At 34.7% G+C, this 27978-nt stretch overlaps 2 protein-coding genes across 3 annotated transcripts; both read right to left on the bottom strand.

Annotated features, from left to right (window-relative positions):
• Positions 1-1437: 1437 nt before the first annotated feature.
• Positions 1438-20129, bottom strand: sec63 (SEC63 homolog, protein translocation regulator). The gene is given in 20 exon segments (NM_001002588.1): positions 1438-1916; positions 3417-3521; positions 5629-5829; positions 5906-6061; positions 7609-7773; positions 7857-7916; positions 8142-8224; positions 8318-8465; positions 8609-8754; positions 10515-10607; positions 10748-10880; positions 10992-11086; positions 11174-11282; positions 11813-11863; positions 12758-12816; positions 12911-12972; positions 13244-13356; positions 13462-13576; positions 15950-16049; positions 19924-20129. Coding segments are annotated over 20 exon segments (2256 nt in total). The 5' UTR covers positions 20048-20129; the 3' UTR covers positions 1438-1778.
• Positions 20130-22063: 1934 nt separating this feature from the next.
• si:ch73-257c13.2 lies at positions 22064-24574 on the bottom strand. Of its 2 annotated transcripts, none has more exons than XM_087298362.1 (4): positions 24460-24574; positions 23886-23933; positions 23672-23771; positions 22064-23593 (listed from the first exon to the last, which is right to left on the bottom strand). In XM_087298362.1, exons 1-4 carry the CDS (start codon positions 24561-24563, stop codon positions 22652-22654), a joined length of 1194 nt encoding a protein of 397 aa, XP_087154488.1. In that variant the 5' UTR covers positions 24564-24574; the 3' UTR covers positions 22064-22651. The 2 variants fall into 2 exon arrangements, with proteins under 2 accessions (XP_087154488.1, XP_087154489.1); XM_087298363.1 differs by having other exon boundaries at positions 23886-23930.
• Between the last annotated feature and the right edge of the window lie 3404 nt (positions 24575-27978).

Here is a 27978-nt window from a genome sequence, read left to right as displayed (position 1 = left end):
CTTGTAAACAAAAGTGGCAGATACTGTTTACTAGGCAATTCAACCCCTTTTTTTTCTGGCCGGTGAGTTTCTCTGTGTGTGTATGTGGAGACAATTTGTCATCATCTGTGCACATCAGAACTCAGCATTAGTTTCTGAGGCTACAATCTTTTTTTCCTTCTTTCTTTTTTTGGAGCTATAACACTAAAATGTTTATTTATCTGTAAAACCATCATCATTTTATAAAACTTTGTGAACGTGAGTTGACATGCAGCCAAAATATGACACTTTCCCTCCATCAGTAATTGAATTGCTTATGCTAATGTGTGGAAATAAGTCAAATAAAATTGGATTTTCTACTGGTGTCTGCAGTTTTAAAATTGTAACAAATTAGGGAAAAATACAAAATCCAATTTCATTCATAAACTCAAGATTTAAAAAGAAAAGAAAGAAAAAATTAACATTATATGGAGAGATTATGTTTTATATGCATTTCAAATAATTTCTGTCAGCTTAATCTCTCCTCAACCAATTTACAAATGAACAGACCGGAATAATATTTTCACAACCACTAAACCAGCACTTCCAATACACTGTCAGACCTTCCACTGGTGCAAAATAACATTTAAATTGGACGAAAGTAATTATATCTAAAAAAAAAAAAAACGCCCTTAATCTTGAGCCCTATTGCCATCCACACTTAAAAACAAAACTCGAAAAACTTGCAGAAATAAACATTCCCAACACTCGTATTGATGGTTTCATTTACAAACCATTTGCATTTACTGAAAACTCTATACAGTGAATAAGGCGTTTCTATTTGATGAGAGTGGAATGTAAGATGATATCATCTAAATTAAAGAAAAAAAATAATACAATTCTGAGACGAGGCAAAAAGATCCAATTTCTTTTTGGATGTTTCTGATTTTGATGCAACTGTACTTGTGTACGTTCGTACTGAAAATATGGTCTCTGTAACAACTGCAGTTGTCTATTTTCAAACCTGAAAAAAAACGTATTAAAAAAACTAAAATTTGAGTCATGTTTTTACATAGTGCCAAAAAATTCTTATTTGTGGAACAGCAGGACAGCAGTTTTAATTGTGAGTTAAATCTGTAGGAATGACTGCAGTCATTTTCTATGAAGCTGAGAAAATATGACAAAGCTGGAAGAAGAACTGTGAGATTCATAAATGCATTAAACTTCCACACTTCATAACCAACCGAGGTCATGGTCACTCCATCCTATGGTTCCTGCCAAAGCTCAGAACACACATACCACGTCTCTGTGGTTCACTCCAGAGAACAGGATTCACACAGCCTCATAAAAGTGGAGACACCTGGTAAATCTGATATCTAACAAACTACAGAAAACTACAAAATGAGAAGGTAGAAAACCCTTGAAGCATAAACAGTGAGATTGAAAATGAGTCGTGAGGTGTGGGATTTTTTTTTTCTCTTTTTAAAGCGGAAATCTGGTTTTATTTATTCCGATGCATCTTTTTCGTCAAGTGGAGAGGAATCTGAAACACAGCTGGAACCCACAGATAACCATGGTGAAAGCCCACTGATAACGACTGGATGAACGCAGGGAAAGAGAACCGAGTGTTTGACTGGCGAAATAAATGTGATTCATGAGTGTTTTAAACAGGATCATGGGGCGTCAACGTCCTTGTCTCCTGTTTGCTTCTGGTGTGTATGGTGGCCCAGAAGTCCGGGGCTGTGTGTGTAGGTGTGTGTGTGTGTGTGTGAGCGGGCACATGGGTGTATGAGCTGTGCTCAAGTTTGCATGAAATGATTTTAGTCGTTGTCTTCTTCGTCTTCCTCAGACTCCTCAATGCCGTCACTGTCCTCCTGGTCATCCTCCTCTTCCTCAGTTTCTGGGATGTCCCACTGCGGGTGGTTATCCATCATGGCCTTCGCCTCATGAACCTCCAGCTGACAAAAATAGGTTCAAAAAAGTTATGATAAAATTTTAAAAACATATAGTTGAAGTCAAAATTAGTCACCCTCCTGTGAATTTTAGTTTTTCTTTTTGAAATATTTCCCAAATGATGTTTAACAGAGCAAAACAATTTTTACAGTATGTCTGATAATATTTTTTTTTTTCTAGAGAAAGTCTTATTTGTTTTCAGCGAGAATAAAAGCAGTTTTTAAAAAATTGTAAACAATTTTTGGTCTAAATTATTAGCCCTTCTGATAATACCCAACCCCTTCTGATAAACCCAACCCTCATAGGAAACTTTGAATGTCAAAAGACCCAGTTTAAAATCATTTGTAAGCTTTTTGCATTACGAGGACACAAGAAATGTCCTCATAAACCACCTCAACTTTGTAATATCTAGGTCATACCCATGTCTTTGTACAAATATGTCCTCATAAACCCCCAAAACCAGTACACACACACTTCTTAAAAATATACATTTTAATGATCATTAATAAATTATTAATTAAATACAACATTATACACAAGAGCACCAGTCTGATGGACACCAATTCTGGATTCTGACATATTTCTGTAGTGTTAAAGTGAAATATAATTTGTTTTACACACACACACACACAAATATATATATATATATATATATATATATATATATATATATATATATATATATATATATAAATTAAGTTTTACAGCTATACATAAATATACAATGCAAACCTGGCCATTGTTCTTTTGAATGATTTACTTAGAATACTTTACTTATATGAATACTTAGATACTTATATATATATATATATATAATCAAGCCAAAAGGCTGGGCAAATGTGAGATTTTCTAAAAGGAGACATGGCATTCCTCAGCAGACATTTCACATTACCGGAAAACCAATACAGAAATTAAGGTCGATCTCACTCCGAAGTTGATCTTTCCCTTCTGTATATTGTACTGTATGCAGATATACTATGTCAGAGTTTAGAGTTTGCTTTGCTTGGGCTTTCATGGAGTTTAATGTTCCCTGCATGGGGCAGTCAGAATAGTACAAGCAGAACTGCTGATTTATTGATTTCTTTTCGTTTCATGCCGTTCTGCATTATAATCCTGATCTGTTAGAAACAGCCTTAACAAAATATTTAAAATACTTTTTCAAAAGTGACATTTTTGAATTAGTAAACACTTTTACTCGTCTATCATATTCAACTGTAGATGTAAATCCAGGATGGAAGAGAGTAGTTTCTTACACAAAAGGGTTTGAGACACTTTGTGGTTGTTTTTACTTAAACTCCCGGTGTTGAACTGTATTAATTGTATAAATGCAATATCGCACTTGGTTTTATTTTCTATGAATCAGTTATCATGCAATAACATTCAACATTTGTTATCATAGAAAATGTCTTGATATTAAGTTAGATATATGCATAAATAGACAGAGAGACAGACAGACAGATACTGAACATTTTATAAAAATCACAAACGAGCAGAAAAGCACTGACCTTAAGTGGCTTGATCTGATCTAGTCCCATGAACGAATCTGATCTGAGAATCACTGAATATTGATAGTTTCCAGTTTTGGATGGAGCAGGGAATTTCAGTTCAACCTGAGGAAAACAGGAAGTTATATAGTCACTGGTTGCTTTCCACAGCTCAGCAAAATATAATAGACTTGAGTAATTGGGCGATCTGGGCTGATTTATGACCCCTGTGTTTACATCCGTTCATTCTCCTGCTCCTCACAGAGAGGAAGCTCTCGCTGTCAGACTGAATCATGACAGGCGTCTGGCGGCCCAAAAACCAGACACACACTGCAGTATGAAGGTTGCCTGGCAACAGGCGACGGGGGAAAAAAAAGTGCTGCACTGGTGCTCCATTCAGCCACACACACACACACATACATACACAGCCTTCCGTTTCACTACATATAATGACAGCACACTATTCTCCAATTCAACTCCTACAGTTGATTTTGCTAGTCGAAATCCCAGTTCTAATTGTCTTGATTTTCCCACTGTTAGTTAACAACTTTCCTTGATCAGTCATTTATGGGTTTAAAACAATTCACTCAAAATACAAACGTTAATAGCCAACTAATATAAAAATTATTTAGATGAACTTAAATTTGAAATGAAATAAAAATATCAGATATGTAAATAGTAGGCTGGGTGACTAATTGAATGTGATTAAGTGTAGTGATGGGAAGTTCAGATCATTTTACTGACTCTGACCTTCGAGTCTCGCTCAGCGAGGTGAATGAATCTTTTTTTGTTTGTTTAATTTGCCAAAATATTATTAAAATGTTCCGAGTTGCTTCCAAACTCATCTACAACTAGCCCAAACGTTGATCACACTGCAAACAAGTCATAACTAAAATGCTATAAGAAAGAGAAAATACTCATTTATTGTTCAGCTGGTATTTTGTCTATGATTATGTCAGCCCACCTCTTCTGACAGGTCTTCAAATTTGAATAGTTCATTTATGTCACACTGACAGTCCCATATAAGCTATACCAGTGCACACAGTCTGAGCCAAAGGAGCCATGCTTAGTTCCCTTATTTAAGTCTTCTGGTTTTTGAGTCATTCATCATCATTTGACAGCATGTAAAAAAAGATGACTCAAACCCGAGGACCTGAGAAATGAACAGATGAAATCTTTTTTCGGTTCTAAATTCAAAGGATTGGCTTCTGTCTATCACTTGCTGAACGAACGACTCAAACCCGATAGTAAACTCGAAAACAGAACTAATCTTCTACTCGACCTGCACAAATGTGCAAATGCGCAAATGAACGAATCCCTCTCTGAGGACTCATCATTCTTGAGTCATACAAAAGATTTGTTTAAAGTGAAGTAATTGTTCAAGAACGACCCATCACCAAGTACATTTTGTCATTAAAGCAAGTGTTAGTAAATCTCCACAGATTCTCCACACATTCTTTTAGACAGAGCAGAATTTACTACGCAGCTTTGTACAAATTCTGCTACATTGGAAAGCATGTGAAAATACCACATTTAATAAGATGTTTTTACTCCAAACTCACTTCATAATAATGAAAGCACTTACATCTTCTGTTTATTTACCAACAGCTATTGGGATTTCCTGAGTTTCTTCCTTGACACAAATTTGGTGATTGGGATGAGAGCGCCCTCTAGCCTTCAGTGGAGATTTACCATCATCAAGATGCACGTGATAATAGTAGCTTTGATTATACACATTTTCGATTTCGTATCTTTCTATTGTTCTCTCTATCGCTTTATCTGTCATGCTATATCGTTCTATTTGTCTGTCTGTCTATCTATCTATCTTTGTACTAGGGCTGGATGATTACGATAGAGAGAACAATAGCTAGAAAGAATGATACAATACACTGGAAGACAGCTCAAACAATCGACGGATTTATAAACCCATAGATAACCACAATACTGGTAATCAAACCTATCTTTCATAGCTTTGTTTTCCCTACCATGAAAGAAATTGAATACAGCAACCTCTTAGTAACCAACATTCTTCAAAACATCTTTTTTTACGTGCAACAGAAGAAACTCTTACAAGTTTGAAGTACCTAAGCGGAAAGTCAATAAAAATGTAAAATGTCAGCTAAATAATCTCTTTAAATCGAATTCAACTTTTTATTAAAATCCAAATACCTCGAACAACACTGCATGGTTTACACAAGGTCACTCTGTCATCGGTTCTTAGTAAAGCGCTCACCTCCTCTGTGTCTTTGAGTGTGCACACGTGGTTGGGCATGGACACCAGTGTCTGTTCCTTCCGGTCTGCGATGTAGAGCCACCACCACTCCTGCTTCTCCTCAGGGAAGAACAGACTGTAGACTGGATGAGTGACCTTAGACTTGGTCTCCAACAGTGCTCGTTCACGCCGCTGAATGCTTTGCTGTAGAGCCTCCCATTCCTACAGAAAAGATGCTCTAGTTATGAAAAGCTGCACATCAGCAGACATTCTTCCAAGAGATAACACATACACACACCTCCTCGTCATCTCTGGCGATCTCATCCCCTTCAGTGTCGCTCTGCTTGTCGCTCTCATCATCTCTTTCACTGGGTGAGTCCTTATTTCCCTCTGCTTCGTCTGATTCGCTGCCTTTGTCAGACAGATCTTCCTCTTCTTCTTTTGACACAACTTCCTGTGAAGAAAAATAATATTGCAAAACATGAGCATCACACACACACAAAAAATGTATAAATTACACAAAGATATATTGTAATAATATTACTTTCCAAGTAACAAGTAGGGCTGAAATCAAAATGAACAAATCTTTTATTTTTTTTATTTTTTATTTTTGCCCTCTCCACGCCACCTATACTCAACAAGGCTACCAAGCCGATCAATCACAGAGCTTGCGATATGCGTCGTCATAACGTGTAGTAACATTTTTTGAGAGGTCAGCATCGGCATCAGTCACGGCGAGAGGTATGCGACCGCGTGAAGGCTGCGGCAGACCATATGCTGTGCGGAACGCAGTAGTGTAAACAGAGCGGGGTCACGTGACTTCACACTTGGTAGAGAAAGTAATTGAAAAAAAGTGAAAGATTTTGACCTGAATGCCGATTTCAATTACTTTTCGATTAATCACCCAGCCCTAGTAACAAGTAATGCGTTACTTAAAAAAAAAAAAAGTAATAATGATTAATCTTAACTACTATTTAATATTAATAGTAATAATAAATACAGTGCATTGTTAATTGCGGAACTCCTCTACAAAAAAAAAAAACAAAACAAAAAGAGAAGCTTGAGCTCTGAAAGAGTTCAAGCCTCAGCCAGGTAATAAAAAGTAACACAAAAGTAACGTAACACATTTCTATAAAAAGCAACCAACTAACGCAACTAGTAACGTTTTTAGAGAGTAACTCAAAATTGTAATGCATTACTCACTTATGCTCAAAATCCTACATATTTTTAAAAATGCTGATTGTGATATACTGTAAAAATGTTACTAAATTGTATATTACTATATATTAAGAATTTATAATGTGATTTATTTTTGTATTACCCAGCTTAAAGTCCCCATAAATCAGAAGCTGCGATCATTATTTATTACGTATTGTGGCGCAGTTCCTAGAGAAACAGGATTTTAAATAAAACAGTGGGTGTGGCTTGTTTTTTCCTACTGCGAGCTAATTGGATGTAGTAAAGTAGGCATTTTATTCAGATAGATGGGAAAAAAGTATTTAGGTAGAGTTCTTACAACCTAACAGACTCCTCCTCCTCACCATTTCTGTTTGTTGTCCAAGCTGACAGTTGGAGCAGCGTGATTAAATATGTTAGCCATGCCCATTTGCTAATATATACGTAAATCTGACAATTTGACTGTAAACAAACAGGAAGTGCATTTTCATATTTCAATTAAAGATACAAGGGAAAAACTTTTTTTTTTTTTTAACAACATGCACAGATGAATTGTTCACCACAAAACTAGCAATGCGAGCTTTCAAAATCATATGGTTAGTTTTGATTTCTTGGGGACTTTAAATCTGCATCATCATTCCAGTCTTCAGTGTCACTTGATCCTTCAGGAACGCCAATTTGGTGCTTAAAACAATGCTTTGTAACATTCTAAACCTCTAAAAAAATCCCAATTGCATCTTTTCTAAACATTAATGACTACTGTATCCAAATAATTTTAATATCATATTTTTTTTTTAAATGGTGTAAGCATTTTAGTTTCCTTACATTTCCAGCCACGTTGCCATTGGCTTGTTTGGCCTTGTCTCCCTTCGCTTGCTGTTGAGTGACTGGTTTCTTCTTAGTCAGTTTCTTCTTTTTGGACTTGGCAGCTTTTTTAGCTCCTTTATTCTTATTTTGCCAAACCTTTGTTTTATTTTTGGCATCACCTTGCTGCAAGTAAGATGATCATTAATAAAAGCCGTTAAATGCAATTTTGAGTGACAAAAGAGTAACATTTGTTAAAACATTACTACCTCCTCTGTGTTCACTTCTTCTGCAGGCAGCGGTGCGTTCTCCTCCTTCTCAAACATCTCCTAAACATAAATGATAATCTAAAGGTTATTCTCAACCCTCCCAAAAAAACTAAGCAGCTCAGCACTGACCTCTTGTGGATGCCTGCTGCAACTAAAGGTGTGCCATAATCGGCTTAAAAACACAACTAACATGAAAAGAGGAACTTAAGCTGGATATAGAAATAAGAGCGCCTCGGCTACACTTATGGGTGGGAAACTGTGGCCCGTGTGATGTAAAGCACTTACAGACATTCTCTTCCTTGTCAAGATGACCGTGACTGTGACAATGGATCCTGCAGTGATGTTATTGCTATCTTCATCATCCAGCACTATGATGTAATGAAACATACACAGAGTTCAAGGCTTTTAATTACAGATAGTTGTACTTGTTGAACGCGTGTGTAAAATCTGCTTAAATCAACCTTGAAGTTTGGTTTCCATGTTGATATAAGGGAAGCTGCCGAGGACTCCAATGACCTCATCATACTTCTCCTCCCCCAGAAATCTTAGCATGTTCCTCCTGTCAGAGTCTTTCAGGCTGACCAGATCCTGCAACGTCCGCACCTTGTACTGAAAATTAGAAGAGAGAAGATTTAAAATTAGACATTTGCAAACCCTTTTACACCGTATTAATAGTTTCAATTATGCCCTTTTTATTGAAGAACTAGTGGAGAAATCTTCTATGGGCTGTAACGCCTTTAAGAAAGATGTACCTTCTTAGAGATACAGTATCGGAGGTGCTCCTCTTCGAAATGGGGCAGCTGCAGCAGAGGAGATTTGGCCTCCTGCAGACCTTGAACCACCATTTGAGAAAGCTTCATGCAGTTTTCTATGGATGTGAGCCTGGGAGCCCGAAGGCCTATTAAAATCAAACACCAGCAAAACAAAAACTTTACAAATTGCATGTCACATTGGATACATCAGTTTAAAAGTTTAAGTCAGTACAATTTTTAAATTTAATAAAAATTAACCCATATATTTTGCATATATTTGAACAAAAATATGATCAACTAATCTGTTTTTAATATATTTATAATGTGATTTATTTCTGTAATAGTACAACAGTGATTACTACAGTCTTCATGGTCACGTTTCCTTATAATTTATTCTAATATGCAGATTTGCTGCCCAAAAACATATAAATGAAAACAATATATATATAATTATTAATGACGTAAACATTTGTGAGCAATTCCTTCATTATGAATGTGACGTTTACAGTAAAAACGTAAAACAAAAATCACAAAGAAAGTATATATTAACACTGTATAGAAACATCCTTTTATGTTTTCCAAAACAACTAATCACAGATTTATCGGAAAAAAAAAATCTATCTGCAAATATATTTTTCATAGTTTAAATGAGGAAAATAGACATGCGTTATGGATGTGGCCAAAAAAGTTTTGAAGTTTACAGTCTACAACATACTTTGTAAATCAAACTGCACAACCCAAAAGAAACTATGCTAAACAATAGGATAAGCGTTCATCCTATTTAGGATAAGAGGCTCACTATAAAACAAAACTGATTGATTTTATTTTATTTTACATTTTTGATTTTTTGAAAAAAAATTCTTCATTATGGAGGTGACAGATGTGAAATTGCCACTTGTGCGAGTTTGGTAAATTAAATAGAATTGTTTGCAAATATCGACAGAGAGATTTTTGAGTATTTTTACAGTACTGTCAAATACAAATTGCTCTTGTATAATTCAGAATTTTTGAGGGAACCATGTTTTAACGAGTCCTTTCAAAATAAAAATATAATTCTTGAAAATAAATATCACAATGACCTCAAATTTTAGAACTGTGTTGTTTAAATATATAAATGAAAAACTGATATTCTGCGTTTACACTAAACGCAAATTTAAGTATTCACGCAAACAAATAGCATACAAAGTCAATGCAAACATGGTAAAATGTGCGAATTCTGCAAATTTGTGTTTGCCTCACACTGGTGAGTGGGCTTTTCAAACACCCAGTAGAAAACACACTATCATTTCTGACACTTTTAAACTGACACCTGCACCAGTTTTTGCACATTTGCACCAGACACTTTCTTACAATCGCTATTTTTCTCCACAAAAATAATAACAACAGTTCCTTTGTATAATTAACTTATTGTGCGCACTGCCTCTTCCTGTTGAGTAACTAAATGCTTTGGACAAAAGCTTCTGCTAAATGACTAAATGGAAATGTTATGTTCCTCTGTCTCGCAAGTGTTGAGTTTACACCGGAAGTGTGTGAAATAACTTAGTGTAGAAGTAGCTCAAACTCGCACTCATTTAAGAAAGAAAAAGGCAGGAAAGTTTAAACAAAAAAGTATCTGTCTGGAGCTCCTCCATGGTACCCAACATTTGTTAACACTCGTGCCACCGGGCTTGCTCCTCTCTCAAAGCTTTTAGCCTCCCACTCATTGTTGCTACCAACTTGACCAATCACAGCACTTGCAATATGCTGCGATGTGTAGTTATGCTGTTTTTAAGAGGTGCATGTCAGGGTTTGCATCATGCTACAGCAAAGCGTATGCGACTGCGCAAAGGCACCACCAGACAATCCATTCACATTTGACCCAGAAGTAAAAATCCATCAATCAACATTGGATCTGTTTCAAAATTACCTCCTCTACTAGTTGCCATCATGGTGAGCTGACAGCCAACATTGATCATTTCCTGTAACAGGGCAGGGCACTTCTTCACCACAAACCTTTGATCTGCAGAAGACACAAAATTCCAAATTTAACTCCAAGTGCACACATATACTTGATAACGTAAAGCCTGCAATTGTACAAGTCTTACAACAAAAACTTCATTAGACAGGTATTTGTTGTTAGAATTGGTTGAAACTGCTTACCCTCCTCTATGTTCTCAGAAACATCCATCCTGGCAAGTTGTGCAAGTAATAAGACTCGAGCCTTCAGGCTATAAGGATAGCAGAACGGAGGTTCCTTCTTCTTAACGTTAATATTTCCCAGCTCCCGAATCAACTGCAAAAACCATCACACACCCAGTATTATATTTATATATAAAATGCAATCATTATCCAAAAGAGTATATTTCTGGCACGTAATGCAGTCAAATACATTTGACCATTTTACCTGAGGAACTTCAATGTTGTCTGTCGGCCTTATGATGGCCTCTTTGTTACTACGAGGATCAAACTCAAATGCAGCCGTCAACACCATTACCAATCCTGTCAGAAGAAAGACTCAATCTGAGGACCCTTACAATTATTTTCCTTAATGTTAACTTGAAGTCCTTTCCTAATTTGTGTACTTACGTTTCATGTTCATTGTAGGCGTTTTGTACATAAAGTGCATGAAAAGCTGTGTTGTGTTGATCAGGATCTGATCACCACTGTAGCGTATGGAACGGTACCACCACGTACCCTAAACACAAATTCGCATGTTACTTTGTTTTGTCAGTATATTAATTCATGAATAAAATTGAAGAGTTTATATACTACATTTTCCAAAATAGTTGTTCAAAACAAGTACCAAATTGTTCAAAAAATAAAATGTAGATTTTAAAATAAATGTCCTTGAAATTCTACTCTAAGTTTGATAAGCACAATCATTTTTTACAGAAATAATGTTTCATGAGCATTCAAATCACAAGGATCAGGTGACAAAAAAATTTTACTAATGGCTTTCATACATTCATCTTTGCCATAGAGAAACAAATTACATTTTGAAACATTTTTAAAAAAATAAACATTTATTTTAACTTGTATCAATATTTCACTACATTACTTTTTTATTGTATTTTTCCTTCACATTTATACTTCATTGCTCAAACATAAGCAGCAATAGTGAGCTTATTTTCAAACACATTAAAATGTTACAGAACAGAACTACACACATACTTTCAATTAAATCTAAAGTTCAATATTTTGATTGCCACAGGAAGACTTGCTTACCACTACCACAGGAAGTATGACCATAAATGCCAACCCATAGACCAGCAGCACCTGTTAAATACAAAAGCACACACATTTTTTCACTTATTGCCTTTTTGTGCCTAGTTCAGACAGCACAATTTTAGCCCCAGTTTTAAGAAATCGCTGACAAATATGCCCAAAATCACAGGCAAAACGGTGCTTGTTCATGTAACAATCACACAGTGAGACGCGATCTGAGAGAATCGCAGATGAGTCGCCGATACCCGTGAGATATCTGACATGCTAAATATCTGGACCTGTCTGTGATTCAAAATCATAACATGTGAACTGTATTCTGATTGAAAATAACATCTGTGATTACCTACAGCCAATGAGAGATCAGCATCCAGGCCAGCGGGAAGTTGAGGGAGGAGTTACAAAGGTATAGAACACATAATCAACAAGCATGGAATAGGTTGAGAAAAGGGCTTTTTTTCGGTCTTTTCATACACAAGGAATGGAGGAAAAACTAGTGGAAATTTGGCAGGAGCACTCATGTCTGTTTGACGTGTCATTACCAGCAATACCACAACTGGGTGAAAAAAAAAAAAGTTTAAGAGAAATTGCTAATTCCCTTCAAAACACCAGTGAGCAAAAGAAGTACATTTTCTACTCAACTAAAGGCTTCTTTCTCATTATGTAGTTATTAACAATATTATATTATACTATGTGATATCATGTTGTTTTTATGTCACTTCTCGCGTGTTTGTTTGTGAGACGTAGTTTGCAAACAGAGACAAAGTTGTCTGTGATTCTTCGTATTGTGATTTCATGCAGTGTAAAACCCTGTCGCCGATCCATATTGTCGTGTAAACACAGCAGCGACTAAATGCTTTGTGACGTGACTACTTTGAAAATCTTGCAGTCTGAACTCAGCATTAGTCAAAACTTAAAATGTGATTAAAAAACATCAGCTGAACTTACCAGCATGGAATTTTTCTGATCAACAATCCATGCAGGAAGAGCGATTCCAAAACTCGTCACTGATAAAGAGATATTAAAAACAAAGAATAATGATATAATCATTGAAAACATCAATCTTTGGAAAAACTGTAAACAAACTAAAGAAATCTTCACCTCTTGGGCCATCAGGGTTGCCGTACATCTCCCAATTTTTCCGCGATTCCTCATTAGTCAAACTGTGAGAAAGTATCAAGTGTGAATTTCAAAAGCTAAGGATTGCATGGTGATAAGCAATAGAAAGTTGCAGCACAGGTATTTAAACAAGATTAAAGGTTTTATTCTGGCACAGAGGATGACATGGTTATGAATTGTTTTGTGCTGCACCTAGAATTTTACACTGCAATACCAACACCAACTCTGATACAATGATTTGCAACTGCTATAAATGAAATTCCATTCAATTTAAAGGGCAACACAATAGAAAACGGGTAGGGGAGGCAGTCTTACGCTGAGTAAGCTTTAGCAAGCTTCATGAAGGTAGCCTCATCTCCGCCTTTATCAGGGTGATGTTTTAAAGACAGCACCCTGTACTGCTTCTTTATCTCAGCAACAGATGCCCCCTAAAACAAAAGCAGAACGGATCTGTTCATCTTGAGAGGAAAAGTCGTTTAAAAATGACAATGAGCATGAAAGGGCGAGAAAGGAAATAAAAATGTCATCCTTACTGCTTCCAAGTTGAGGACTTCATAAGGGTTATATTCCTGGTACTCTCTATCTAATTTAGACACTTTATATGCCAGGAGAAGAAATACTGCCCACCCAAACAACAGGGCTGCTTTTCTAAGATGACAGAGAACAAACAAATGAATCAACAACATTTAGTTTGTAATCACAATTTACAATAAAATATGCAGTAGCTGTTCTGTACACAGTGTTGGGGAAAGTTACTATTGAAAGTAATGCATTACAATATTGACTTACTCCCCAAAAAAGTAACTAGTTGCGTTACTCGGTTTCTTTTTATGGTAAGTAATGCGTTATGTTACTTTTGAGCTAATTTTTATAACCTGGCTTAGACTTGATCTCTTTTCAGAAGTTTTGTTTTGTCTTTCTTTTTTAATAGGAGTTCTGCAATGAACAACACATTGTATGGCCTACTACACCTACATTTCTCCTTAAAAAAACACATAATATATAATATATATATATATATTTTTTTTTAGGATAATGTATCTGAGAACTTACCCCAGAACTATACTATACTAGTTTAAAAGTAATGTGTTTGCTACTTTTATACTATATCAAATATTATTACTTATTTTTTTAAAGTAATGCGTTACTTTATTCATTAATTTAAAAAGTAATATTATTTCGCAACTCACAATACTTGTAATGTGTTACCTACAATACTGTCTGTACATCATGTTGACTAAAAAGCTAAAAGAGCAGATTTAGGCCACATTAGATGTGGTGTAACTAAATACTCTGAATCTGATTGCTGCTTTGTCTTTAAAATAGCTGATGCTGAGATTTGATGCATTTTGTTTATTGTGGAAAGCGGCAATAAAAAAACATGCAAGAAGATTAAATCAGATCATCCTCATCATCAAACAGATTTTGATCAAAAAAAGTTCTCAAGTCTATCCTCCCAATACATTTGTGGTATGTTCGGTAAAGATCAAAGATTTAAGCCAAGTCTTCTAAAGAGACGCAATCACTTTATATAATGAATAGATTCAATTAAGTCTTTTCTCTTCAGAGATTTGAGAAAAATCATTAACTAAAATAATTTTTATTGCAATCTGAAGGTGAACTAATATCTTAAGGGTTTGAAATGATATGAGGGGAATTAAAAAACAACAGATTTTTAATTGGGGTGAACTTAACACTCATATATGTATAATGTAGTATATTAACATGCAAAAAAAGAAATGGAATTACGTAACATTTTCCATTTGACATTTGGTTAAATTCCAACATTCTTCTAAATATCTTAGTTTGTGTTCAAAAGGAAAAAATAAAAACACTTTAAAACACTTACAATGAATAAAGGGTGACATTTTTTGTGCATAATATCCCTTGTAGTATTGCTCTACCCTTTTCAAATGATTAATTTTTATTTTTATTTTTTTTTTTTTTTTTCATAAAGGTGGACTGTATAAAGTATACTTTTTTCTTTATTATTTTCAGTTTAACAGAAGTACACTAATTCACTTAAAAACTTGTAAGAAGTTGAAAGGGAAGGCTAGGAAAGGAAAACTCATTCTACAACTCCCCTAGAGTTACAGTTAGGCATAGGATAACCGTTTTTTAAGGTATACCGCGGTCTAGAAAAGTCAAGGTTTTAAAACTGTCTGTTATACCGTTCACAAGGTATGTGTAAGACTTTTTTTATTTCATTTTTTTAGAACAACAGTATCTCCAGCAGTAAAAATATCCAAAGATGCCATTTTAAGTTATAAAGAAATCAGTGTTTTTGAAACTATTGAAGACAACAGAAGTCAATGATTCATTTGAATTATCTAGCCTGACATGTTTACTGTACTAAAATATTACAAATCTTTCAAAAAATTAAATATATTGTTTTTAAAAGGGGGGAAAGTTTTTGTTTTTTACCTAGAAAATTTAAAAGAATATATTTCAGAGCAGTTAGCACATTACCGTGATATTTTTATTCAAGGTTATCATACCGTCAGAATCTTATACTGGCCCATGCCTAGTAACAGTTGAGATTTAGCATTTCGAAATCCATTCAGCTGAGCTCTGGGTCTGACAGGAGCATTTTTAGCTTAGCATACATTATTGAATCAGATTAGACCATTAGCTCAAATTATCTAAGAGTTTTGATCATTTTCATAAGCTTGACTCTTCTGTAGTACTCTGGGTATGAAGCCCATTATTTTCTAGGCCGGTTTCGAGGAACTATACACTCCTTCTGACGTGACAATAAAAGAACTTTACAGCCAGACCATGACGGGAGTAGGTTCATTTTTTGTTATCCATCAAGTACCTTCAAATAATCTCTGGTTTAATCCAATTTATTTGAACAGATATTAAGATCTCACATTGCAAGCTATTTCAAGAAAACTAAAAGTTACAAATAACACCAAAAAGAATGGCACAAGTGCATCATACAACTACACGCAATGAGTTAAATAGGATTAATTGACCTGAAATTCTTTCAACTAATTACAGACAAACATAATCACTTACTTAAGTGTTGGAACAATGCTCTGCTGTGATTTCATAAGCCGAAGGCGATACCACAGACATCTTCCATGAACTCTCCGTAAACTCTTCAATCGCAATTGCTCTGTGAATTAATGTATATAGAAAACAAAAATAAGTCAAAAGGAGCATTGTGCAGCATAATCCACATCTACCGTAAAAACAGAGTCCTAAAAACAAAACAGTACCCAACATTCTATAAATAGTATACTATGCTTTTTTTATACATTTCAGGGTAGAGAATTGTTTAATGCTTTTTAGATTACATTTTGAAGCATTTTATGCTTTTATCTGAATAAGACCCTGTGGGCCCATTTTACAAAGAGTCAGATTACAAAAGATACCTGACAACGTGGCAAAATGATGTTATATATCTGTAATGAACTAAGATACTCAGTTATTGGATAATTACTTAAATTCTGTCAATTCTGTCACAAGTCGGACAACAGAGAATTCCTTACAACTTAATATTAGTAAGACGAAGGAAATGTGTTGTCTGACAAACAAAATACGAACATTCTGTGACCCTTTGCTAATTAATGGGGAGGAAGTTGAACAGATGAGTTCTTTTAAATATTTAGGTGTGGAAACGGACTTTCAATTCTCTTATGATAAACACATAGAGAATGTTTTTTAAATAGGCTCAGCAGTTGAGTTTGTTGAGAAAACTCAGAAGTTTTGATATTTAGAAGGACATTTTAAATTGTCTTATATAAATAAACTAATAAATATGTTCATACTTTTTACATTGTAGCCTTGTTTAACGCCCTCTCTGTTAAAAGCAAAAATTAACTTTTAAGGTTAGTAAATGTAGCAAGCAAAATAAATTGTTGAGAGACAAACACCTCTCCCTGATTTATTTATAGCAGCGGCAAAAAAACTCCACTATTGTGAAAGACTCTTCCCATCTATTACATGATTTCTTTAAGTTACTTCGGTCTGGTAGACTGTATAAAGTCTTTTTAGCAAAAAAGGCTAAGTACAAAAAGACATTTATTCCCACTTCCATTGTTTGTTTTTTTTTATTGTTTTTTTAAATAGATTTTTTTTTAATTGTGTAAGTGTATTTATGTTGTTGTTTGTGTGTGTGCCTATGTCTAAAGAAAATTTTCTAAACCTTGTGGGATAGACAATAAAGTTTATTAAATTGAATGAACAAGAGACAAAGATTATGGTGCAAAACAAAATTCTTTACCCATGCCTAAAGGATTTAATGCACAAAACACTCACACTGTAATGTTTGCAGCTGGGATGGAAGATACTGAGCCTTAAGTTATTATCAATATTTCTATTTATTTACTGTAAACAAACGTGGTATGCACACTGCATATGTGTTTGAATGATTTGCATCGTGTATGCTGGTGTTTATACTTAAATACTCCTATATGAATGCATATTTATTACCATATGGTATTTCTCCAAGTATTTAACATGAATGCTAAACTTGTATTGTATGACTTCCAGCTTGTTTAAAACATTTTTCTTTTCTTTAGCCTGCAGGCATTTTTTTAATAAATATGGCTGCATTTATTGTTTTTGACATGAAACATTTAGACATGATTTAAAATGTAATGGCATGTCAACCTGGTGCATGTAAATGGACATTTCATGAAAGAGTGCAATTCACAATAATAAATACAGCTATGAAAGAAATTAAGTGATCACTTCGAAAGGAGCAACTTCTCTGGATTTATGATATAGTAATGGTTAAGTAAAACCTTTTGTTTTATTTGATAAACTGCTGAAAACATTTCTTTCAAAAAGGTAAAAAGTTTAGAGTTTTTGTTTTGCAAAAAAAAAGAACTAAAATTAAGTTTCTTTCTATTTGCAGTGCGTTTCTGTATTTGCATTAGGGCTGTGTGGTTTGGGGAAATACTTAATTGTGATTTTTCTGACAGATACTGCGTTTGCAATTTGATTTGTGATTTAATTTTGTAGTCAAGCTTCAAGTTAATAATCTGTAAGCTGTGGTAACAATTCTACAACAGCTCTTAAAAATAACCTGTTTTTTATTTGGGGTCTATGACTTCGAAACCAAAATATTCCCATATTATCAATGTCCTGATTTTCTTTGATATTAATTTGTCTATTAACGCTTCTGAAGTAGCAGACCACATTATCCAAATTGTCTGCGCTTTCCTGCTTGTTTTTTATTGTGGCCGTTTCCCATAGTTTGGTTGAGTAATTCTGATTGGACAGAACAAAAAAAGTGTGCTAAGACTATCACACAAAAACGGCATTTGCTCTGGACGGGTAAATTAAATAAAACATATATTTCAACATATTTCAAAACATATTCGTTTCATGGTGATGCAGTGGCGCAGTAGGTAGTGCTGTCGCCTCACAGCAAGAAGGTCGCTGGTTCGAGCCTCGGCTGGGTCAGTTGGCGTTTCTGAGTGGAGTTTCCATGTTCTCCCTGCATTCAGGTGGGTTTCCTCTGATTTTCCCCACAGTCCAAAGCCATGCAGTACAGGTAAATTGTGTACGCTAAAATTGTCTGTATTGTATCAGTGTGTATGGATGTTTCCCTGAGATAGGTTGTGGCTGGAAGGGCATCCACTGCGTAAAAACGTGCTGAATAACTTTGCGGTTAATTTCGCTGTGGCAACCCCAGATTAATAAAGGGACTAAGCCGAAAAGAAAATAAATGAATGAATATACATTTCATATCACAGCCTCTTGCGATTAGCTAATCGTAATGCTTCAAATTGCGATTTGATTTTAAATAATTGCACAGCCCTATTTTGTATATGTTGCATTTTCATGTAAGTGCTTAGTTAGAGATTGATGAATTAATGTTTACTATTTGCATCTACATAAAATGTAATAAACTTTTAGGGGTCCTTGACACATTTCTGATTTTGTCTTTAGCCGTGCTATTTGCAGTGCATTTCTATATTTGCAGGTGTTGCAAGTATTTCCATGCTGCATAATCTATAAATATAATCAAGAAAAAGATGCAATGTTATGTCTATTGTTTGCTGAGTGTAACAATATTCAAGTACAGTAACTGAATGATAAAAATAAAAACAATTCAATAAAATTAATCTTAGTTAAGGTCACAAATGGTACAATTTATTATGCCTGAATGCTTTTAAAATGATTATACAATCACAGGCATCAAAATCACATGCAAATGGTAAATTATAATACAGTCAACACTCAACATTGCATATCCTGAGATGTGACTGTTGTGAATGATCCCATAACGATATCGACGGTGAAACGATGTATTGTGTGTGCAGGCCTATAACTAACCATGATTTCATATCACAACAAATTAGGGGGAAAAAATTATTTTTAATCATTTTTTGAAAAAGAAAAAAAAGTATGAATGTAAGAAGCAATACGAGGAAAGTTATCATCAGACCTTTACAGAATAAAACAAATCTTAACATTTTATTCAAGCCCATACTTAATGAATCCAAACAAACTGAGATATTTGTCATTTTTTTTCTATAACTGCACATTTTATAACACATGCTGAAAATACTGAGAGTGCCGTTTAGTGTTATTTAAAAATACTCTATGTACTGTAAACAGCGAAGATAAAAGAAAAGCTAACAATAAACGGATGGCAACTAGTTACATGTAATGTAAGAAACTGGTGTGTAGTTATAGTGATTCTAGCGACGCTCAAAAAGACCTAGCAATAATCTTTATAACGGTGTATTATGATCAGTTACTGACAGATTTAAAATACTGTAAACATGCTAACGTGTCTAAATTAATCTAACGTGAACGTTAAAGAGGCTGAGTAAGGGTCAGCTGCTAATGCTACAAAACAATCCTGCGAGCACTCCGTGTCACTGCTGAAATAACCCTCGTCGTTCGTTTTGTAAAATTCTGGGATGTCAACAAATCTTCCTCATGCAGCTGTGGCAATCTGGCTATCAGGACTGATCATCAAGCGACAGGTAACTGGTTAGCTGTTGGTGTATTAGCATATGGGGCCTTACCCGCATTCTGATCCCGAGGCCAGATGTAATAGGTTGCTGGGATGACTATGAGTCCCACAAAGGACGTGAGGAAATAGAAAAAAGTGTTGCCACTGTCGTCGTACTGAAACTGCTGTCCGGCCATTTCGAAGCGGCAATAAACCCTGATCTTTTCTGCCGCCTTGCCGCCCTATCAGTCACTCCACTGTAGAACTACTCACATATGCGGCGAGGGAAGCCAGCACACACGGACACTCTGCCACGATAGCGATCGCCTTCAAAATAAAAGTTACCTGAGGATTGTTTTATTGTACTAAGACACTATCAGTCCAACTTGATCTTTAAACTACTTCGGTTTGTATTTCTATAATATGAATAATTTTATAGCGTTGTGTTTAGATTGTTGCTAGTAAGGATTACAAATGTTCTGCGCTCAACACGGCACAGGCCTTTATTGTGGCGTGTAATATCGCCTCGCTGCTTGATGTCGTAGTTCTGAAATACGAAAAATCTATGCGCCGTTTCCAAGTAGCAGTGTACGTGTTCTACGCATGCGCTCTGTTAACTGTAGTAAACATTTTACATCAGAGGTACTATGTCTATGGTTTTACATATAGAGTATGTGTACTTTTAGTTGTTGTAATGCTTTTATTCTAAAATACCTGACTTGAGAAATTGACATTTTTTATGTCAATGTACAATTTAATTTTGCTTTGTTCAACTTTTACACACTCAGCAATCTATAACATATTTTTATAATTCAGCTTTTATAAGATTTTACTAGGCTACTCATTTTTTTCTTTAAAAACTTTACCCAACACGCATTCCATAATTTTAATAGATCATTAATGAGTTTGTATATGAACTTTTTAATAGTTTTAAGTGATTTGCAGATGAATCTGTGCTTTAATAAGTTTAATTTGTCCTACGTCTTGCAGAAATTCACTAAGCCAACAAATACAGCTTTGGAAAAAAAAAATATGCCAGAGTTAAAATCGGTCCTCTGAATTTTCCATTAATAGTAGGACTGCCCTGCTGAAAAATCTAGCTTAAACCAGCCTAGGCTGGTTGGCTGGTTTTAGCTGGTCGGCCAGGCTGGTTTTAGAGGAGTTTTGGCCATTTCCAGGCTGGTTTCCAGCCATTTCCAGCCTGGTCTTAGCTGGTCAGGCTGGAAAATGACCAGCTAAATCCAGCTAAAACCAGCTTGCAGGTTTGGCTAGGCTGGTCAAGCTGGTTTTAGCTGGTCATCTCCCAGCCTGACCAGCTGTGACCAGCCTGGAAATGGCTTGATACCAGCCTGGAAATGGCCAAAACCCCTGTAAAACCAGCCTGGTCGACCAGCTAAAACCAGCCTAGGCTGGTTTAATCTGTTTTTTTCAGTAGGGTGTGAGGAAAAATAAGATCTCGATAATTATATTGAATGTTAATGATGTATATTTTGATACAAGTTGTTAAAGCTTTCAGATTTAAAAGAGTACCCCAAAAATGACTGAAGCCACAAAAAAATATAGTATCCATTAAATAACATGAAATATTTTCGGCCGATACATTTTAGGCGGCTGAAAATTCGGTCCATCTCTAATGTCAGCACACTTTTAGATTCCCATTGCTGCACATTTCTGCTCTGTGATTGGCTCTTAGATCAATATAGAGTAAAAAAGCCCAGAGCTTTTCATTGTTATTGACACAAATGTTATTGCGATTGCCGATTCGATATAATATAGTTTATTGGCCCTGCCCTAATTAATAGGTACTTGTTTTCAAGTAAAATGCTATTTAATGTTTTACTATATGTCATTAACTACCAATGAGCTGTCTTCAAAAACAGAATATTACCATTTAGGTCATTTATTGTCAAACATAATAATAATTACAATAGGTCCATAAAAATAATCCATGTTTTAAAACTCAAATATAGAAAGAATGTATTTATCTCTTAAAGGGATAGTTACCAAAGTTAATTTCTTTCTTCTGTAGAACACAAAACAAGATATTCTAAAGAATGTCAAAAAACAGCAGCTATCAACATCCATAGTAAAGACAAAAATAAAATGCGAGTCAAACATTCTTCAAAATATCTGCTTTTGTTGTTCAATAGAAAAAAATGAATATCAGTTTTGGAACAAGTTAGGGGCGACAGAATGATGACAGAATTTCATTTTTGGGTAAACTGTCCTTTAATTAAATCACAACTCTCTATATAAGAACCCCCCATTTATTTTAAACCCTAACCTCCCACCCCCCACCAACATACAGTGCTCAGCATAATTGAGCACACTCCATTTTAAAAAATTAATATTTGTATCCATTTCTCAGTGAATACAGGCAATGTATTTTGGTGCATTTAAACAAAACTGATTTAATTAACAGATATATAACTTTTTATTCACCAAACATATTTAGATATGGAGATAATACAATTAAATACAAGCAAACATAGCAAAAAAAATTACAACCTACAACATTTATACTAAATGTTTTGATTTTCCTTCTTTCTTAAATTTTATGTACTATTTTTCTATAACATACATTTGGCTGAACTAGTTTTTGGACCGTCATCATAAGTTATTTTGTTAGATAAGCTCCAGATTTGGCTTCAGTACTGACTAATCTAATGTATCTGCACAAATATATTATTTTATAGCTTTCGACTGAAAATATGAATTTAAAAGAGATATTTGTAAGGGGTGTACTTATATATGCTGAACACTGTATAACATGCATCATATGCAACACTGAAAATAATAATCTAATTATGCATGGATTTTCTTTTTTTAGCCGTTCGCCCGAGTGAGGCTGCAATGTCTTGTCTTTTAGATATTCCACCAAGACTTCCAGAGTGTCCGTAGGGTAGTTCATGGAAAGGTTTCTGTGGTATATCATCATCCATGCAGTCCACTATCACATTATAGGTTTCTAGGTACATGTTGTATAAAATGCAGCATGCTTTCACTGACAAACTGGTTTGGCAAACGGAGTGCTTCTGCAGACACCCAAGCCTCTGAAAACAAGATCTCAGAGTATGTATGGAGCCTTGCACCACTGCAAGAGCTGACCTCACTTTCTGGTTATAACATACCTTTTTCTGTCCAAACGTTCCATAATCAGGAAAAGGAGTTAGAACGTGCTCTGTAAGTGGGAAGGTGGAGTCACCTAAGATGTGTTTGCCATGTAGCAGAGCCACCGGGTCTTCCTGTAATGCCTTCCCAACCTCTGTGGCTGAGAGGACTCTTGAGTTATGCCAGTTTATAGGATGCTCTGCAGATACGTAAGTAAATCGACCCTTGTGATCACAAAAAGCCATGAGTTTGGCAAAATACGCCCCTTCTGTGTCTCTATATACCTCTGAATCTGGTACATCAGTTGGCTTCATGATAGGAATCAAACGTGTTCCTACTACACAAAGAGTATCTGGTAACCCCACAGCCGAAAAGAACCCCTTCACACACATATCCGCTTCCTCCGCCTGAGGCCAGTGAATATGATTAGCTAAGTTGGTAGTAACAAGTGTGCAGAATTCATCCATCTGATCACAGATGAGAGACTCTGCAACGTGGAAGCGATTTGCCACACTCTGGTAGGACTCCTGGGTAGAAAGAGTCCACAGACTGGAGAGAACCGCATGCCACACGGTCCAGTCCTCTTGCCTAATGGCAGCCCATTTACACGGTGCCAGCAGCTGCACCAACTCCTACAAACACAAAAAGAACAAAATGTTTACAAAACACAAATGAGGATTAGCAAGTAGGACTAGCATTAGATGAAGTACCTCAGTTTGAGTTGGCGTCAGCTGGAAGTGACTCTTAAAGTCACTGATAGTCAAGCTTTGCAGCACGGCATTGAAAACCACTTTTCCATCATCATCTTCTCTGATAAATGAAAAAAACAAATTGTTAGAGAATCAGTCAAATGTTTTATTATAAAAACCATCTTGACAGGAAGCATAAATGTCTCATTCTCACACGATGTTTGGGTCAACTTACCTTTTCAGATTAACTTGAACACTTTCTTCATTTTTCAGCTTCACGCTACTGAAACATAAATTAATATTAAAAGTATAATCCTATCACTTTCCCCCATTTGCTATATAGATCATTTTGAGAGTTGTAAACAAACACCAAGGTCCCAACATACATACTACCAGTTTTACGTTTTTTTTATTTCTATAGCTTCCTGGAATTCAAAAAGAGCCACATATTGACAAATAATATTATGACAGCTGTTTTAACAATACGTTATTGAATTGCCTGATGTTACAGTTATGAAATTGATAACAAGCAGGAAACGTTCATGGGCTAATGACTACATTGAAATGGTCTGTATCAGTTCTTCAACCAAACGGCGAACAAAGATTTTCTTTTGTGGAAAAACGTTAGACAACAAGTAAATAACTAGCAACCCTGATTTAAAAATATTAGCAGTTGATATGGATGGATAACTGAACAACACTGAACGCTGTAACATAAGTGTAACTTAAACAGCGCTTAAGCGTCTCTCTTGTTTGTTTACTAATTTAACCATTTGCGATACAATATATTAAAAAAAATGATAATTCACCTGGCTCTCCGACGTTTGCGAGTCGCATTTTTGTTAAATAGCATGATATCTTCAGCATCGTACATGTCTGCTAATAAAAAAGCTATACATGTTTCCAGCGCCATTTTTATCTCGCAGTGAGATTGTTGCTATGCCTCCCTCTTGTGGCAAAGATTTTCTCAAAAACTATTCATTTTCTTTACTGAAATTTTACAAGTGTGACATTTGTCAAAACTAGACTGTAAATCATTTAAATTAGTCCAGTATCAGGCTTTCCGCCTGTTTCACCAAGTCAAATTGAAGACTTTTAAAGACTTTTTAAAGACCATTATGAATTAATGACTTTTAGAGGGCAAAATGCTAAGGATTTATTTGTAATGGCCAGTGAATTTTTTCTTACCTGCCCCATTAAAATAAAAATTCAGAAGAAAGGTACTGGAAAATATTCTCAAGCTAAATTATGATATGACCACAGCTTTGTATTTATTGAATCTTACATGAACAATCTGTTTGAAAAAGATGCTTTACAGTTCATTTTCCTGGTAGGCTATATTTAGCTAAAAAAATGTATTTTGCTACTTTGGTTTGCATCACAGGCTCAATCTTTCAAAAAAGTAGATATCACAAATTGCTACATGACTACAGTTAGAAAAACTTACCTATGACAAATAAAAAATATGACAGATTTTAGTCAATTTGGTCTCCCCTTTGGGAATGGATAAAAGAGCTCTCGTAAATTAGCAGGATCCTTGATGTTTATTTACAATTTTTGTTTAATCTCTTCTTAAAGACAGCTCTGAAATGGTGTGATTGTACTTTATTTTTTATCTATTTATTGTTTTTATATTCATTTATTTCTCATTTTCTATATTTAAGACTGTACACTCTGTAACACATTTATACATTTTGATGTGAATGTTTTGTGAATGTGGGCATACAATTAAAAAACATCTGTTATTTCCTAGCAACATATTTAAAATAATGTGTCGAAACAAGCAACACATTATTTATTAAAAAAAAGACAAGTTTTATAAACTATAATAAACTAAAAATTTATGCACAACATACATTTATGACATTTATGCACACATACACAAAGGACTTTTACACAAATGTTACTGTAAGGATATAAGGAAGATTATAAAACCATATTAGTTCATTTCAGACGGATGTGTACATATTGAGTAGCTTTACACAGAAAAATTAAAGTTAAGACCTGCTTAAAAGTATTAAAGACCTACAAAACCATATTTCAGTGATTTTAAGACTCTTTAAGGCCTATAGTTTTTAAAATTAAAGACATTTAAAGACTTTTTATAACCAAGCAGGCACCATGAGTACTAGCTAGTTTAAGCTTGATCTTCCAGCTTGGCTAAATAAGCAGACAGTCTGCTAGTGGGGGTCACGGTACAATGACATGGGGTTTGCTTGGTGATTTATAAAAGTCAAATAAATTTGATTACAGAATTGCCATTTTTTATCCATAACTCACAGATGATAAAAATAGTAGGTAATAGTTACATAAAAAACAACAATGATCATCACCTTTATTCTTTTTAAATAGAATTAGTATGTTTACATTAGATTAACAACACAGCAATAACCTGCAGCAGATGAGGTTAAATTAAACAAATAAATAATGACTATAAAAAATGATATGGTTGTTAGACTGTTGCACTTTTTTCTGTTGTCAATATGCTCATGTTTTTAGCCCAAGCCTATTGTTATGAGTGCAACTTTGGATAGTTATAACTGAAGATCGAGAGGGGGGATCGCGGGCTAAAAAGGTTGGGAACTCCTGCTTTAGAACATGCTAAAATTCAGAAAAAAAAAATTATACACTTGTTTGAAGTTTTCATTGCATGTATGTTTCCATCACTGATGTCCTGTTCTAATAAATTAATTCAATATTAAATCAGTCAACCAACTGTAGCTTGGCTTGTACTCATTTGCTGCCAATAGGTGGCACCAGAGTAATTCTATGAACTGATTTATGATTCATCTCCATGCATATTGGATCAATATGATTGCAACAACTGCTAATACTTTACACGTCATTAACAAATAGTAAAATAAATAAATAAATAAGCATCTTGACAGGAGAGTGAGTAAAAACAAGAGGAAGTGATCATGCTCAAACCCTCCTCAATAACCTTTGCCATTTCCTCTTCAGTCCCATTGACCTAAATGATGATGGCAGCACAAAATAACAGATAGAGCTACAGTGATGAGACTGCTTACTTCAGACTTGAGAGATGCTCTTACCCTCCTGCGTTAATCAGACAGAGTTAAATATGCAGGGAGTAATTGTGCAGGTCACAACCCCTCATCTTCATTATTACGCGAATGTTTTTGCACTAAAGGCCATAAATCTGTATAGAAATCAACTATAACAAGTTGCATGTAAATTAATACATGTCATATGGCCAAATCCATTACATAAAGAGGGCTGAGAGATTTTAAAGCCTAGTTTTACAGTTAAAAGCATAGTTCACTATAAAAATGGAACATTCTGTTTGCTGAGAAATGGGTAACCAAACGGTTTCTGGTGCCCAGTGACTTCCATAGTATTTTCATCCAATGCTGTTTGGTTACATTTTTTTAAACGTATTTTCAGACATTAAATAGACATTTAGAATATGTCTTTAAGATGAACAATTTCAATTTGCAGTGTTCAGATGATTTTTTTTTGTAAATCAAACCTTTAATCACAGCAGGTCCCACACGGAATAACCTATATAAACATATATGTTTTAAAACAGGTTTTGATATAGGTTTTTAATATATTTGACAATATATGTGCCGTTTTCCTACATTATACGTACATATATGTGTACCCATATACATATATATGTGTGCATATTTGAACATATGTTTGCCTATATGTTTACCTATATTAGTCAAATTATTAAAATCTATAGCTGCTAGACAACATAAATAAAAGCCCATGTAGAAATGTACATTTTTTATTTACTAAGAACAATTAAATAGTAAAAGAAAAAATATAGTAGAAGAACAAAAATAAGACAAAAAACTAAACATAAAGAAAAAACTAAATAAAAAAATTACAAGCTATTTTGCTATACATTTCCTTCTTTTCCTCTATCTTCACACAAGAACGAACTGACGTTGTAAATGTTTCAGGAAAATGTGTAGACATAGCTTTCCATCTCCTCTCATGTATTTGCCATAGTTAAATTCCATAACATGCCAATTACGTGTGATACCAATTACAAGTGTTCGTATATACATACGTTTTTTTGCATTTGTTTTAGTTAGTTCTTACATCCATCCATCGTTAAGATTAAAAAGTGACAAAAAAAAAAAAAAAACATTAAACAGTACGACTAACATTTTTTTCAGTCTGGTTTAAAAAATTCTCATAATACTCAAACGGCCCTTCTTAAAGTATCAAAGGATATCCTTCTTGCTACCAACTGACTCTATGGTCCTGGCTCTTTCAGTTCTGTCAGCAGCACTCTATTTTGTTGTATATGAACTAAAGTCCTTCAGACGTTTCAGTCTAACTTCTCATCCTTG

Source organism: Danio rerio, chromosome 20 (assembly GCF_052040795.2).
Source record: "Danio rerio strain M-AB ecotype USA chromosome 20, GRCz13ab, whole genome shotgun sequence".
NCBI classification, from domain to species: domain Eukaryota; kingdom Metazoa; phylum Chordata; class Actinopteri; order Cypriniformes; family Danionidae; genus Danio; species Danio rerio.
The sequence above is the reverse complement of the archived record's forward strand: the minus strand, read 5'-3'. Positions and strand labels throughout refer to the sequence as shown.

Excerpts from the sequence above, each read along its gene's own strand:
- si:ch73-257c13.2 (XM_087298362.1), bottom strand. The coding sequence starts at position 24,563 with ATGGCGCTGGAAACATGTATAGCTTTTTTATTAGCAGACATGTACGAT. Across the intron at positions 23,934-24,459 it reads CGCAAACGTCGGAGAGCCAG|TAGCGTGAAGCTGAAAAATG; the intron begins GTGAATTATCAT and ends TTTATGTTTCAG. Across the intron at positions 23,594-23,671 it reads TGACGCCAACTCAAACTGAG|GAGTTGGTGCAGCTGCTGGC; the intron begins GTACTTCATCTA and ends TTGTGTTTGTAG.